Source organism: Pelophylax lessonae (genome assembly GCF_965119305.1).
Source record: "Pelophylax lessonae genome assembly, chromosome: 5".
Taxonomy (NCBI): domain Eukaryota; kingdom Metazoa; phylum Chordata; class Amphibia; order Anura; family Ranidae; genus Pelophylax; species Pelophylax lessonae.
The window spans coordinates 412,390,140-412,406,594 of record NC_138772.1 but is presented as its reverse complement, the minus strand read 5'-3'; the positions used below and the strand labels follow the sequence as shown (position 1 = coordinate 412,406,594).

The 16,455-nt window shown below is 42.8% G+C and overlaps 1 protein-coding gene across 2 annotated transcripts in view; it reads left to right on the top strand.

The window, feature by feature from the left end:
* LOC309556165 (ras-related protein Rab-10-like) overlaps positions 1-14,570 on the top strand; it is a 51,617-nt gene extending 37,047 nt beyond the window's left edge. For both annotated transcript variants that reach the window (XM_082258526.1, XM_082258525.1), the window contains 2 exons: positions 6,937-7,038; positions 14,300-14,570. In XM_082258526.1, coding sequence (XP_082114652.1) covers positions 6,937-7,038; positions 14,300-14,380 — 183 coding nt within the window. In that variant the 3' untranslated portion in view covers positions 14,381-14,570. The remainder of the gene's footprint in view (positions 1-6,936; positions 7,039-14,299) is intronic.
* The last annotated feature ends 1,885 nt before the right edge of the window (positions 14,571-16,455 follow it).

Below are 16,455 nucleotides of genomic sequence, written 5' to 3'. Positions count from 1 at the left end.
CAAATAGCAAAACCAGATCCAACAAGAAGGCTCTGGCCAATAAAACAGAAGTCAAAGACAAACATCAACTTTTCTGTCCCCGTCTCTACTATCCTAGAGGACAAAATATATATTATCAGGTCCAAAGTGCCTGAACACTGAGGTATCATAAACATAGCTCATATCATGAAGATTACTTCTAAGGTCAGCACTACATAATAAATGCCACAAACTCGCTAATACCCGGAGCAATCCCTCATTCCCAAGACCAGGGACGGAAGTGAATAATAAATAGAAAGAGAAACAAGAGGAAGAAATGGAAAGAGAAAGAAAACAGGAATGTGAAAAAATCAGATTAGAGTAGAGAAGGAAAAGGGAAAGAAGAAAAATGGTCCAGCGAGGAGACGGAGATACAAGAGTGTACCCGCATTTTGACGGGAGCCACAGAACTAACCCTCAAGGGAGACCTACATGTAATTCTCCCAGTGCTCCCATGTCTGCCGAAACGTGTTGACCACGTCTCTCAAGATACCCACGAAAATGTGCATTCTTAACCTGTTCCTGACCGCCCGCAGCAATTATACGGAGGCAGGCAGCCGCTCCCAGGCAAATCGCTGTACATGTACAGTGCTCGCGAGCACGAGGCTAGGGGGCGACCCCCCACTCGTCAGCGGGGAAGCCGATGCAGCAGGCAGCTCCGATTGCCACCTGACACCCACAATCACTCCCTGCTGAGAGAGAAGGATGGGCAGCTGTTGTAAATACAGCTGACCGTTCTTCTCCCTGTAATGATCATAGAGCCCATGTGATCCTTCTATATAGGATCACATGTCTCTATGGTCATTTCAGAAGCCACGCCCCCCCCCCCCACAGTTAGAATCACTCCCCTAGGCTCACATTTAACCCCTTGATCACCCACAATGTTAACCCCTTCCCTGCCAGTGTCATTATTACAGTAACAGTGCATATTTTTAGCACTGATTACTGTAGTAATGTCACTGGTCCCCCCCAAAAGTGTCAAAAATGTCAGTCAGGGGTCCGATTTGTCCGCCGAAATGTCCCAGTCCCGCAAAAAAACGCAGATCGCCGCCATTACTAGTAAAAAAAACAAAAAAGCAATAAAAATACATAAATATTTCCCGTAGTTAGTAGATGCAATAACTTTTGCGCAGACCAATCAAAATACGCTTATTGCGATTTTTTAATTTAATTAAATATTTAATTCATTTTAATAGTAAAAAAAAAACTCAACCATCCACCCATGTCTCCATGCTTTATTTTACTGAGAAATCACCCCAAAAACACCCCCTAGCATTTCAGGCAATGGCCATCTTGAGTAAGGGCAGACAATTTATGTAGCATTTACTTCCTGGAATACATCTGCCCTTAGCTCAAGCATGCAGACAAGGAGGGCGTTCTTGGATGAGAAAATCCCTCCTCCCCTCCTGAAGACTCCTTAGATGTATGACATCATTTGCCTAGGCAACAAGGCAGGAAGTAACAGTAGAAATGTAAAAAAAAAAGTTCAAAACAAGTAAATATGATATACTTTCACAGGCTATATATATATTATAGTGACTGGTATAGAATATAGGTTTAATTACATCCACTTCATATAGTGTAATGCCACAGGATTCCAGCCTACACTAAACAGACAAAATGCATTGTTCACCCAGTAAAAACAGACTCCACTAGGATAAGTCCTGTCTCTGTGTAACTAAAAGTGCCAGCACACTACGTGTAACTACAAGTGCCAGCACACTACGTGTAACTACGGCCACATCACCCTGAACGCGCCCGATCTCGTCTGCTCTCGGAAGCTAAGCAGGGTCGGGCCTGGTTAGTACCTGGATGGGAGACCGCCTGGGAATACCAGGTGCTGTAGGCTAGCACACTATAACTGGTGACCCCTATTTTCTGCAGGACTAAGTCACAAACTCCCCACTGATATATATCTTGCCCCTTCAGAGCTTTAAGTCCCAACATGCTTTACTTGGATATCTCCTCTCCCCACAGGTCCCAGCACACTGTACAAGTAGAAATATAATCAGTCATACTTTCAGATTATACAGCAAAGCACAGATTATAGTTACATTAATGCAAGAAATACCATTTTTTATTAATACACATGTGACATGAGTAATGGCTTTAAGATACCTAAATACATATGCATGTCTAGAAAATGGGACATATGTCAGAAGGTAGAACTTTATTGCAGTAAATGGGAAAAAATGGTGGCAACTATATTTCTAAACAGAACTGCGGCTATGCTTTCTGCATGCAAAAAACACCCAAAGTACATTTTCAGTGTGGTGATAATGTATCCCAAATGAAGACGTAAAGCCGAGTTCACTAATATGTGGCCATGGGTTTGTACCTGGGGTTCGGTGCAAGTCTGTTCACTGGTTCAGGTGCAATTCAGGTCCGAATTTTTGCCTGAATTCGCACCTGAAACAGAGCCAAAAATGCACAGGACCCTTCTGCGTGAAGCTGCTCCATTGAGAGCCGGTCACACTTGCTTGTCATGCTCCAATTTTGACCTGTGTGAACCCAACCTTACACTACTGCTGTTCTGCTGGATGGAGGACTTTGAGAGTGCACAATAGAGCACACTTCACCACCCTTCAACACTGAAATATGAACTGCTTCATAATCAAACCTATACTGCAACTTAAATGTACTTTCTTCAATGATGAAGGTCTCATGAAAACACACAGATGTAAATTAGACTATGTTTATGTATGTGTTCATAGGTGAGTGTGTCGGGGCAAACTCTAATCACTCTCAAGCAGCGTGGATTCCCCCTGCTGTCCGCCTCCCAAAGCTGACTATCTTCTCCCACTGACTGCTGCAGGGGATGTAGAGTGGGGTAGGGGCTGGCAAATACAGGTGCAACTCAAAAAATTACAATATCACCAAAAGGTTAATTTACTTCAGTAATTCAATAACAAAAAAACACATATATTGATCATTTACACACAGAGTGATATATTTCAATTATTTCTTTCTTTTATTTTGACGATTATGGCTTACAGCTAGCGAAAACCCAAAATTCGGTATCTCAGAAAATTTGAATATTGTAAAAAATATCAGTATTGTAGACACTTGTAAAGGTTTCCTGAGCCTTTAAATGGTCTCTCAGACTGGTTCAGTAGGTTACACAATCATGGGGAAGACTGTTGACTTGACAGTTGTCAAGAAGATATTCATTGACACCCTCCACAAGGAGGGTAAGTCACAAAAGGTCATTGCTAAAGAATCAGGCTGGTCACAGAGCGCTGTATCTAAGTATATTAATGGAAGGTTGAGTGGAAGGAAAAAGTATGGTAGAAAACGGTGCACAAACCACAGGGATAACTGCAGCCCTGAGAGGATTGTGAAGCGAAGGCCATTCATGAATTTGTGGGAGATTCATAAGGAGTGGACTACGACTGGTGTCAGTGCTTCAAGAGTCCCCACATACAGACGTATCTAGGACATGGGCTACAACTCTCTAATTTCTTGTGTCAAGCCACTCCTGAACCAGAGACAACGTCAGAAGCTTCTTACGTGGGCTTAGAGAAAAAGGACTAGGCTGTTTCTCAGTGGTCCAAAGTCCTCTTTTTGGATTAAAGTAAATTTTGCATTTCATTTGGAAATCAAGGTTCCAGATTCTGGATGAAGAGCGGAAAGGCACAGAATCCAAGTTGCATGAGATCCAATGTGAGGTTTCCACAGTCAGTAATGATTTGGGGAGCCATGCCATCTGCTGGTGTTGGTCCACTGTGTTTTATCAAATCCAAAATCAGCACAGCCCTCCACTAGGAAATTCTTGAGCACTTCATGCTTCCCTCTGCTGACCAGCTTTATGGAGATGCTGATTTCATTTTCCAGCAGGACTTGGCACCTGCCCACACTGCCAAAAGTACCTATACCTGGTTTATTGATCATGGTATCACTATGCTTGTTTGGCCAGCAAACTCTCCTGACCTAAACCCCATACAGAATCTGTAGGACATTGTCAAGAGGAAGATTAGAGACCCCAGACCCAACAATGCAGATGAGCTGAAGGCCTCTATCAAAGTAACTTGGACTTCAATAACACCTCAGCAGTGCCAGAGGCTGATCGCCTCCATGGCCGACCAAGTATTGAGTGCTTACTATATTGTACATGGACATACTTTTTAGTAAGTCAATATTTCTGTATTTAAAATCCTTTTTTTATGGTCTTGTGTAATATTCAAATTTTCTGAGATACTGAATTTTGGGGGTTGCACCAGCTGTAAGTATGTAAGCCATAAACATCAAAATAAAAGATATAAATGCTTGAAATATATTATTCTGTGTGTAATGAATCTATATAATATATGAGTTTTACTTTTTGAATTAAATTACTGAAATAAATAAATTTTTTGAGGTGCTCCTATATGTCATTTACTGGCCCCTTTCTTTTGTGAATGAACATAGTAAGTGATTGGTACTGATTGCAATCAATCCTGTGTCCATTCATAAATGAAGTATAGTAAAACTGTGTTTACTATGCTTAAGTTTGTGAATGAACAAGAAGCAGCTCAGCACAGAGCACTTCCCATTCATTCACTATCCAGTGCAGCTGAGGCTGCAGAGAAAGGGGCAGGGGAATCTCTATCCTCAATCCCTTTCTCTGTCTCAAAAGTCTGTTTATACCCCTGATATTTCACCAAAGCCTCCAAACTGGGCTCATAACAAATTGTTAGGAAATAATATTGTAGAAAATAATTAAAAAAATACAATTGTAAAAAACAATAAAAAGATAATAATATTAAAAATAAAAAAAACGACTGAGGCTGTCCATAAAAATAAAATAAAGAGATTAATCCGCAATGATGGAAACACAACCCCTCACCCAGCGCTTAATATAAAGAGAGATCCCTAAGTACTCTTCTCTCAAATATGTACATTAGTCAAAAGCTGCTGCTATTAATAGAATTAAATTAAAACACATATGTAACCTTTATCAATAGATAATGCTAGGAAACATTAGCAGCGCTATTCAAAGTCCTTAAAAGGTCGATATCAGTCCATAGATCTTAAGACTTTAAATATTATTTCTTTAACCCGTGTGTTTAAAATTATGTTTCACTCCATGCGCCTTCACCACACCTCTTGTGCGTCCCCTCTAAAGCATTGGACACTCACCAGAACCTACGGTCAAATGCGCTTATAATCGGAAAACACTAGCTTTCAGGTGTCAGCCTCCACACCACCATACTCTTGCAAGCCTTGATCACCTGCTTTTCAAACGTTTGATCTCACTCGGAGTGTCGTCAGAGTTTCTAGTAGCAGAGGCTCCTATGCAGTGATTGTAGAAAAAGAGAGAAGGGGATTAATAGTGTAATATCGCTAAAAAACAGTTTATTGAATAAAAGTTCTCCTCTCCCCTCATATAATGCACTTACAATCACAAAAAATATTGCACACATGTAACATCTGAAATGATATTCAAGATACAGGCAACTCCCTGAGACCGCCAAGCTCTCATCGCCCGTCGCGGTGATTCCCGTGTAGCTTGTGAGGTGTCTGGTTGCCACTGTGATCACGTACTCACGCCCTGACACGTTTCGTCATCACGATATTCGACTGAGCGCCTACTGAAGCTGTCCACTGCCCTACTGACCCTGTCCACTACTCTACTGACACTGCTCTCTGCCCTACTGAAAAATTTGCTGCCCTACTGACACCATACACTGCTCCACTGACTGACACGATCCACTGTCATACTGACACTGTACACTGCTCTACTGTCACCATCCTCTGCCCTATTGACAAAGTCTACTGCCCTACAGACACCATTCACTGCTCTACTGACTGACACTGTCCACTGTCCTACTGACACCATCCACTGCTCTACTGACACTGTTGCTTTCCTGACATCATCCTCTGCTCTACTGGCACCACTTACTGCCCTACTGAGACACATGCGTGTGTGTTTGAGCTTTGGGGCGCACACCCTAATGCAGTGGGCTACACCTATGAATGTGTTTATTTCATATAACTAACAACCTATTAAAATAGACACTGTCACATTGCCTAGTTCACACAAAGTGCCAGTGTCTGTGCAAAGCACCCCCCCCCACGCCCCCCCCGACCCCATTATGCTGTTTTAGCAACAAAACAAACCTGGTGCTTCTGAGTAATTTAAAGGATGTGACTTTCTTCCATGTGACAGAGCTTAGGGCTATCAGCCAGTTGCTAGGCCCAGAGCACATGACTGAGGAAGAGACATTATCATGCCATTCAACACCAGAGGACACTGGGGATTTTAGAGCCAGCTATGATGGAGGAAGAAACAGCAATGGAGCACTGGCAATATTAGTGGGTCAGGGCGGGGGGCGCCTTTTGCACAGAGCGGGCAAGGTGAGAGTGTCCATGTAACAAATAATTTAGGTTAAGAAGTGACAAAATCTCTTTAAATGAGGTATCAATGTCCAAAATGTCAGGTCTATATAATGTTGCTTAAAGCTAAACTCCAGGCACAAAACATTCATTTAGATTTAGTATATTCCTCAATAGCCACAGAGGATATAAATCCTTATTATGTGTACCAAACACATTTGCAAACCCAGTTATTATTATATAAAAGTAGCAGAGATATCATCAATGTGCTTTACATAACTTGCAACCTACTACAGGCTGCCTGCAGATGATGATGCTAGAGGTGCGGATATAAGACCAGTCATCCTGCACAAGGAGAGAGCGCAGCACTGACAGTGTGCTCCTGCACAGAGGCAAGGTTTTTGTGATGAATTACTGCACAAATCTGGAAGAGATACACAAAACATACCAATATTCAGGTACGAATACACATGACTTATATTTACACAATATCCCAGATTTCAGCTAAATGCATTATTGTAAGACATGCTAAGAACTGTACTATTACTTTGTATGCCTCTCTGTTAAAACATCTCATATATTCACTGTTTATATTTTTTTCAGCTTGCTTGGGAGTATGGCATACCATTTTTTGAGACAAGTGCTAAAGAATATATCAATATTGACAAAGCATTCCTCAGTTTGTCAAATGCAATTTATGAAAAGGTAAGTAAACACCAATTTATAGAAACAGAATTTTGAATATCTGTTTTTATTCCCAACCCCGAATAGTGAGCAAGCCATGCTAAGGCATGTAAAGGCTACTGTTTAAAGCAATAGATAGTGATAGATGAAGTTGTGGTTGTAGGGGAATCATGGGCGTCCACAAGGGGGTGCAATGGGGGGGGCAAGTGCCCCCCCTGGAATCTCAACATCCCCTTTAAAGTGGTTGTTAAGCAGCATTATACCACCCTGTCTGGTCTGTTTAATAATCCAGTGTGCCCATGCCCCTGTATCTGTGCATGTGTTTTAAAAATATAAGCCGTTCTTCACCGGTTTTCAGAGCGCCGATCACCGCTCATGTGACCCGCCGACTCTCTCCTCTCCCCAATCTGACAGCGGCCTGCAGTGGGCGGGGCCGAGGATTCCCAGCTGACATTAGTCAGGAATAGAGGAGGAGAGGCCGAGAGGAAGAGAGAGGCGGCGGGTGACTTAAACTGCAATCTACATTTTGAAAACTGGTAAAAAACAGCTGATTTTTATAAAACACAGACACAGGGGCACACAGGATTATTAAACGGACTGTAGACAGAATATGATACTTTAACCACTTCCACCCCGCCCACCGTACATATACTGCAGCACTCTGCCGCTGCTGGGCAAAGCGGCATACCGCTACGTCGCTCGCTCAGGCGCCTGTGAGGGGCCCCCGCTCGTTCCCTGAGGAGCCAGAGCATGTGACTGGCAGCTCCGATGGCCGCCGGCCACTCGAGATCTTCCACAGCAGAGGGAGAAAGACAGATGGCTGATGTAAACACAGCCATCTGTCATTCTCCCTTAGATTACCACAGAGGCTATGCGATCCTGCTATATAGGATCGCATGTGTCTGTGATGATCTCACAAGCCACGCCCCCTGGCAGTTAGAATCACACACCTGGGGACACACTTAACCCCTCGATCACCAGTAAAGTTAACCCCTTTCCTGCCAGTGTCATTTTTACAGTAACAGTGCATATTTATAGCACTGATTACTGTAGTAATGTCACTGGTACCCCCAAAAGTGTCAAAAATGTCAGTTAGGGGTACGATCTGTCCGCCTGCAATGTTGCAGTCCCGCAAAAAAAATCGCAGATCGCCGCCATTACTAGTTTTAAAAAAACAATAAAAATGACATAAATACGTTTATTGCAATTTTTTTAACAAAAATATGTAGCAGAAAACAAATTGGCCTAAAATGTTAAAAAATTTAGATTTTTACATTTTTTTGAAAATTTCATATAAAAAAATTGAAAAATATTGTTATTTTTTCAAATTCGACGCTCTTTTTATGTTTATAGCGCAAAAAATAAAAATCGCACAGGTGATCAAATACCACCAAAAGAAAGCTCTGTCTGTGGGGAAAAAAGATGTCAATTTAATTTGGGTATAGCTTTGCACAACCGCGCAATTGTCAGTTAAAGTCATGCAGTGCCGAATCGCAAAATAGGGCCTGGTCATTGAGCAACCAAATCCTCCTGGGCTAAAGTGGTTAAATTAAACTACAGCAGCAAGAGGGGAGGAAGTGGGCACTGACACAGCAACAGACAGGCAGGGAGGGAGGGGGGAGAGAAGATAGAGGAAGACAGGAGGGCTGCAGGTGATGGAGGCACATAGACTGACCACGGTGTCAGGGCTCAGCAGCCATGGTATACCGTGGTCAGTGTACAGTGGGGGGGGGGACATAGCCAGCCAGGATCAGCCAGGTATTTTAGGTGATAGAAAGGGCCAAATTACACAGCACAAACACTGTGCTGTATAACATGCTTTAAGGGAACAGGATCAACATTTTTTGTTAGGTGAACAAACGCTTTAAAAATACTTTCTGCTGTTTGCCCTGTAAAAATAAATACTTATGGATCGTGGCTCGCATGGGGACTGATGTCACCTTTATGACATTGTCATAAAGGGGCAGAGCATGGGTGACCTTAAAATGATGCCCCCCCCTGAAAAAAGTTCTGGGGAAACCCATGAGGGAATACAGTATATTTAGTGACACCTAGCAGTAATTATTTTACAAAAGGCTTTATTATCTTGAAATCATACATAACAGAGCCGATAGGATGACAATTCAAAACATACAATATGTTTGCATATATGGGGATTTCAAACATAACATTAATGTGGATTCTTTTAACAAAGTAAATAAGTAAATCAGAACTGCACATCATTACAATCAGCAAAATGACATGCCAGTGATGATATTAAAAAATGTGTGATTCCACAGTGAGAACACTGTAAGCTCAATAACGTCATAACCAGGTCACAATCTAAAGGCTTAATAGGTTTACATGTGGTTTAAAAAGAAACACAGAATAAAAGGAAAAGAAGAACAGGTGAGCCGGAGACAAGGGGAAAATCCCAGGAAGGGTAGGGAAAGAGAAGAAAGAAATGATAAAGATAAAAAGGCCTCAGGAGACAATGGCTTAGATTCCTCAGATAGACAAAAGGAGTTTATCAAAGCATGACGGTTGCGCATAGGATATCCAGGGCTGCCAGACTCTGAGGAATTTTTTATGGGTGTCATGTATAATGGCAGTTCTTTTTTCATTGACCATAATGTCATTTAATGCTTGACTGCCTCGAAACTGAGAATTGGGGTTTTCCAGGCTCTTGCTATGATAAGTTTGGTTTCTGCAAAGAGATACGATGCTAGTTGTCGCTCCAGTTGGAGTTAATCCTCATTAGGCTTACAAAGGAGAACTTCGTCCATGTCCAATGGCTTGAATCTAGTTACAAATATGACATTCAGTCCCTGAAGGCTGATATACATACAATTCATTCCACAATTACTGAACTTGAAATATCCTGCTGTATACTAACTGATGCTATAGCAATCCAGGGAATATGGCTTAGATGTCCAAGAATCCCATGACAACATTGAAAACAAACCACTGGACCAACTGTAGGATCCTGGGGTTGACGGAGTCAACTAGTTCTGAATTTCTCCTGATGGAACCTTTTGTAAGCTGCTAAGCATCTCAGATGCTGTAGACCTTGAAATCAATGGGACTCACAAAACCCTGAGCCCTAAAAGCCACAACCCAGCTTGGTTGCCATGAGACCTCATTGTTGTGATAAGTTTGCACAAAGTAGGAAAGTATGAGGACAGCTGAAGAGATGGGACCTATCACTTTGGATGGGGCTACCTTCTAAACCATCTATAACAACAAAACATGCAGTGTAGATAGGCATTCCTTTCCACCTCTAAATTAGGAAAGTGGGCAAATCCTTTGTTCACTGACACCCCATGGAATTTATGGACCTTGCCCATATGGCACACATTGATTTGCCTTCCAGCTCCACCATGCCAAGTGTACACAGATAACAATAAGGTGGCTATCCTTTGTCTGTGACCGCGGGATGGACCTTCATTGTCCAATGTCTTACACCTTCACATAGGGAGTATGATACTTATGCTCCTGCCTTATTCTTGGGTAGACTGTGACTGATCTTTGCATTCTGTCAAAGGGGTAAAACCCTCTCACAATTCTCTAACCCAGCCATTTTTAGCCGTGGTTCGTTGCCTCCAGAGGTGCCCAGGGGTTCCTTGAACTGTGCCCAACTTGACCTTCAATGTGAAGGTGCCTGCATTGTTCCAGGTCCAACACCACTTGGCAGAGGCATAACTGGAAGGGTGGCATTCTGGCTATTAGTGTAGGGGGAGTATTCTTCCTGCTGGCCACCACCAATGTAAGGGGCATTCCCACAATGACCACCAATGGACTAATCTTAACAGGGGTTCCTTGAGACCTGAAAATTATTACAAGTGTTCCTATGGGGTAATAAATTTGAGAAAGGTTGCTCTAGACAGATTAACAAAATCCCCATGTTACCTCAAGACTACCTCACACAATGCGCTTTTAGGAGCACCATACTTTTCCTTGACTGGCTGCCATTCACATTGTCGTTTCTATACAAATTGTATATCATATTCCTTATTAAATTATTAACACAGATGGCCGTATGAATTCCCAGGACTGACAACAGCATGAGCTTCTACCCATCTCCTAGGGACCTGCTCTTACCTTTCCAGGCTTCTGTGAAGAATATGCTAGTTCCTTTGTTTTAGTTACAATCTAGATTTCAGACAACGCTTGCTTTGGTTATGATCAAAACCACTGACCCTGAAGTGACATATCATATTCAATACTTCCTACAGGGAACTGTCTTTGTCTTGCCTTTGAAAAATGATTGAGAAGTGACACTGAGATTTGGATATGTTGTCCTTGACTTAAGAGCAATGATAGTGACTTACAGTATACCTCCTTTTTACAAAACACACTGAAGTATGGGAGCATGCATGCATGCATGCCTAAAATTTCCATTACCAGCTCAGTTGTACAGAGCAAACTTACATATTTAAAACTGTTTATCAAAAAAAACTTCACAACAGAAAAACACATGCATTGGTGCCTTCTTATGTCAGTATTTGAGTGTTACACCAGCATCGTATGTATATAATCCTATATAAGAATTAGTTAGGCAAAGCAGCTCTGACACACATGCATTTTCAGCATACCACAATGCAAGGTAACGCACTACTGTGCATTGTGGTGGGCTGAGAAAAATACTGCATGTCCATTTTTTGCCCATTCTTGTGCATTGGCAGCCCAGTCAAAATCAATAGACTGCCTTAAGGCAACACATGCTAACTAGGATGGATGAACAGTTCGGCCCAAGCATGAGTTTGGGCTAAACATTTGCCTGTTCGGCCATATGACAAACACCCAAATTTGCAGGGTGTTCGTCCCAACGAACACCCTGCAATGCACTGAGCGCTACACAGTGCATGTTGTGCCCTGATTGGGCAAAGCCCTGATTGTGCAAAGCTTTGCCCAGTCAGGGTGCATTGTAAGCTGGTTGTTAAGGAGCTGGGCCGGGGAGCCGGCGGCAGCATCCTTAACAACTGATAAAATGGCACGGGGTCGTTTCCTTCTGATGTCACGTGACCTTACGGGACATCCAAAGGGGCAGTGCCACTGGGTGGTGTAGAAGGGTGGCCCTGCCCTTGCCTATTTAACCACTTAAGCCCCGGAAGATTTTACCCCCCTTCCTGACCAGGGGGTTTTTTGCGATTTTTTACTGCGTGACTTTGACGGACAATTGGGCGGTCGTGCGATGCTGTACCTAAACGAATTTCACGTCCTTTTTTTCCCACAAACAGAGCTTTCTTTTGGTGGTATTTGATCACCTGTGCAATTTTTTGATCATGCGCTATAAACAAAAAAAGAGCGTAATTTTTGCAAAAATAACAATATTTTTCACTTTTTTTTATATGAAATTCCCCCCAAAAAAAATGTAAAAATCAAAATTTTTTAACATTTTTGGCCAAATTGTTTTACGCTACATATGTTTGGTAAAAAAAATCGCAAAAAGCGTATTTTGATTGGTTTGCGCAAAAGTTATCGCGTTTACTAACAAAGGGAAAGATTTTTGTCATTTTTGGTGTTTTTTTTTTAACGAGTAATGGCGGCGATCTGCGATTTTTTTTGCGGTACTGCGACATTGCGGCGGACAGATCGGACCCTTGACTGACAGTTTTGACACTTTTGGGGGTACCAGCAACATTACTGCAGTAATCGGTGCTATATATATGCACTGTTACTGCAAAAATGACACTGGCAGGGAAGGGGTTAACTGTATTGGACAGGGAGGGGTTAAGTGTGTCCTAGGGGCGTGATTCTAACTGTAGGGGGACAGGTCTCCTAGTGTAAAAACAAAGATCAACGGTTCTACATAGTAGAACCGTCTGATCTTCATTTTTACACAGGGGAGAATGACAGGCGGCTTGTTTACATAAGCCGCTCTGTCTTTCTCCCGCTGTACCGGCGATCGTAGTGTGACCGGCGGACATCGGGTCCGCCGGTCACACGCCCGCACTCCTTTGTGAACGAGCCTCGGCGGGCGCGCGCTCGCCCGCTATTGGCTCTAAAAGGAGTGACAGGCGAGCGACGTAGACCTACGTCACTCTGCCTGGCCGGGGCTGACTGCCGCAGTAAATATACTGTGAGCAGTCGGCAACCGGTTAAGGAATGTCAAAGCATAGAGCGGGCATACAGTTGGACGCTCCCAGGAGGCAAGAGCGTTTTTATTTTTTTTCTGATTTTCAGGTCGTCGACAATGGATTTACATCGAAGACAACTTTTTTTTTTTTTTTAATAAAGGCCTTTTTAAAAATAGTTTCTTTTGGTATTACTTTTTGACACTTTTTTGGTGAATGGGTAGGGGTATGATGTACCCGATACCTATTCACATGGGGGGGGGCCGGATCTGGGGCCCCCTTGTTCCAGATTGTGATAAGTCCCCCGCCCGCAGACCCCGACAACCACAGCCCAGGGTTGTCGAGAGGAGGCTCTTGTCCCCATCAACATGGGGTCAAGGTGCTTTGTGTTGGGGGGCACCCTCTCCCCCATGTTGAGGGCATGTGACCTGGTATGGTTCAGGAAGGGGGGCTCGGCAATTGTAACCGCAAGTCATTGTAAAGGGAATTTGAGTTGTTTTTTTCTTCTTTAGAAATGTCATTTTTGCTGTAGCAAGTTTTATGCATGCCACTTCACAGGCATATTAAGGGGACCCCCAGGTACAATATTTAGAGAAATTTTTCACTTTCATTGTTGCATAATTAAAATCATTGCTCCTGAAAAAACGATTGTTTAAAAAAAAAAAAAAAAAAAGTATTGATACATGTCCCCCAGGGCAGTATCCAGACCCCATACCCCTTTTATGGCCAATTACTTGCATATAAGCCTTTAAACGGGCACTTTGGATTTTTCCTGTTTTGGCTCCTACAGACTTAAATAGGGTTTGCTGTTCGGGTTAGAACATTTCCCCTTTTTGGGAGTTCTGCTGCGAACCGAACAGGGGGGGGTTCATCCCATCCCTAATGTTCACATGTAACACACTTTAATACAAAAACAGCAAAATGTGAATGAGTCCTAATAATCAGTAGGATCATATGTTTCAGTGTACTTTATACTTTTGGTTTTTCAAGGGGCTTGGGTGTTTGATACAGTTTCTACAAAAACGAAATTAAAAAAACAAAGTTGCCTTGTCTGACCTATTATAGATAATTGTTGGACATTTTTACATTAATCTCACTGAACTGTAACAATGGAGTTCAAACTCCTCCAAGAATGTTCCAAGTTGGCCAATACAGCCATTCTTAAATATTACTCTAATGTTTACCTCACCAAGGAAATCATACTGCTTGTTTGGTTTCTTTTTTAGAGATCGTCAACGTTGATCAATCAAAATTTGGTGAACTTACAAGAACCAAAGAAAAGCACTTCATGTGTGTCTTGTGGGTGAAGGAGCTTCCAGTAACATTATGGTTGCACCAAAGAGGTCTCTCATTCCATGCTGCTAAGCCAAGCACGTTGCGCTACGTCTAATTGCACAGTATTATAATTATTTTTATTGGAACATTTCATTTTATGTGTGTGTGTGTGTGTGTGTGTGTGTGTGAACATGTGTTTTTGTTTTCTTAGTGCTTACTTTAATCAGAATATGAAATAATAGTAAACTTTTATTAAAACTAAAATATGCAAAATATGTGTGCATTTATTCCAAGATTATTCTTAAGGAAGAACCATCACATCATAGATTTGATGCTCCGGTCCCCTAGGGTAAAAGGTGCATACTGTAACACTTTGTCCCATCTTTCCGGAAGCTTTAGAAGCTGAGATCCAGTATGTGTCACAGTGTTCCCCAAGCTCCTCCACATCTTGGGCACCTGACCTATGTCACTCTTGTATCCTTTTCCAGCACAAAAGTGCTGTCACTCTGAATACAGAGGAAGGGGCATGTCACTTTAACACAGAACAGCACAGGCACACTTAGGTGTCCTTTTATGAACGGGTGAATTTTTTTCTCCATTGGCTTCTCTACAGTTCTCCGGGGAAAATGATCACATCTGGCACCCCTTTTATGAATGGGAGAACTTCAGTTCGCCCAGGGTGATCAGAGGAGAACGGTTTTCTCGGAGATCTGTGTAGAAGTCAATGGAGCGTCTGTAATCTCGTGAGACAAAGCGAGATTACAGTAGTATGAAAATCCCTCGCGCGCTTTAACAAGCAGAGATAAATTATCACTGCTGAGTACACGAGGTTATAAATAATAGTCCCCTTACATAAATATGTATATATATACACTGAATACACACACACATACATTGTATATATATATACACATTAAATATATATCTACATGTTTGTGTGTATATATATACATGTATATATATACATAAATATGGCAGGGGGACATGATTACTGTGTTGGGGGGTCTGAACGAGGAAGAAGGAAGTCCATAATCTTCCTTTTTCCCCCTCAGTTCTCCCCCGATTCTGTCTTCACTCCCCGCTTCACAAGCTCCAGGCTGGTGAACCCGGGAGTGTGAATTCTGGCACAGATCGCCAGTGAAGTGCTGGGATCGCAGCTTCATAGTCTGGCCATTTCTGTGTCAGTCAATGTCAGATTCCCATGTGAAGAGATGATCAGCGGAGAACATGTTCTCCTGCGATCATTTCTGTTTCATAAACTGAGAATGATCAGAAATGAGCTGTGATCAGCAGGATCACTGCTCATCTCCGTTTCATAAAAGGACACCTTACTGTAGCGCTGTTCCTGTGCTGCCTACACTTGTCCTGTCTGTTTATCAGCTGGGAGCAGCAGTGATGTTAGAACAGGACCCCACTTCCAATTGTACACAGGCCGCTGCACAAGACTTTCATAACAAATACTAAGTTAAAATTATCTGGCGTTCTGAGACTTCTGCCACTCTCCTAGCTTGTAAACAGACAGGACACGTGTGAGAAGCATAGAAACAGCATTGCTCTGATCACACCTGTGTTGTTCAGTGTAAAACCAGCAAGCCCCCTCCCCTGAATTCAGAGTGTTGGTGCTGGTGTCAGAAAAGTGGATGGAGGACGACACAAGTGCTGTCAATCAAACCTGTATTGAATATTGAGCTGTGCTAATAAAAAATCCTAAGGCCCCTTTCACACAGGCCGACCGTTCAGATCCGCCTGTCCGTTTTTTTGGCATATCTGAACGGTCCCCCCATGCATTCCTATGGGGCATCGGATGTCAGCGGAGACATGTCCACTGACACCCGATCCAATCCGATCCGTCAAATCTGGACGGATGGAAACCCTATTTTCCATCCATCCAGCGGATCGGATCGGATTGGATCGGGTGAGAACGGACCGACGGTCCGTTCCCATCCGATTTCCCCCATAGAGATGCATGGGGAACACACAGCGCGGAGACACAGCTGTCATCCTCCTGCTCAGAGGGGGATCGGCGGCTCGATCCCCTGCTGAGAAAAACGTAATCCGTCCGACGGACGGATAGTGTGAAAGAAGCCTAAGGGCCCTTTCACACGGG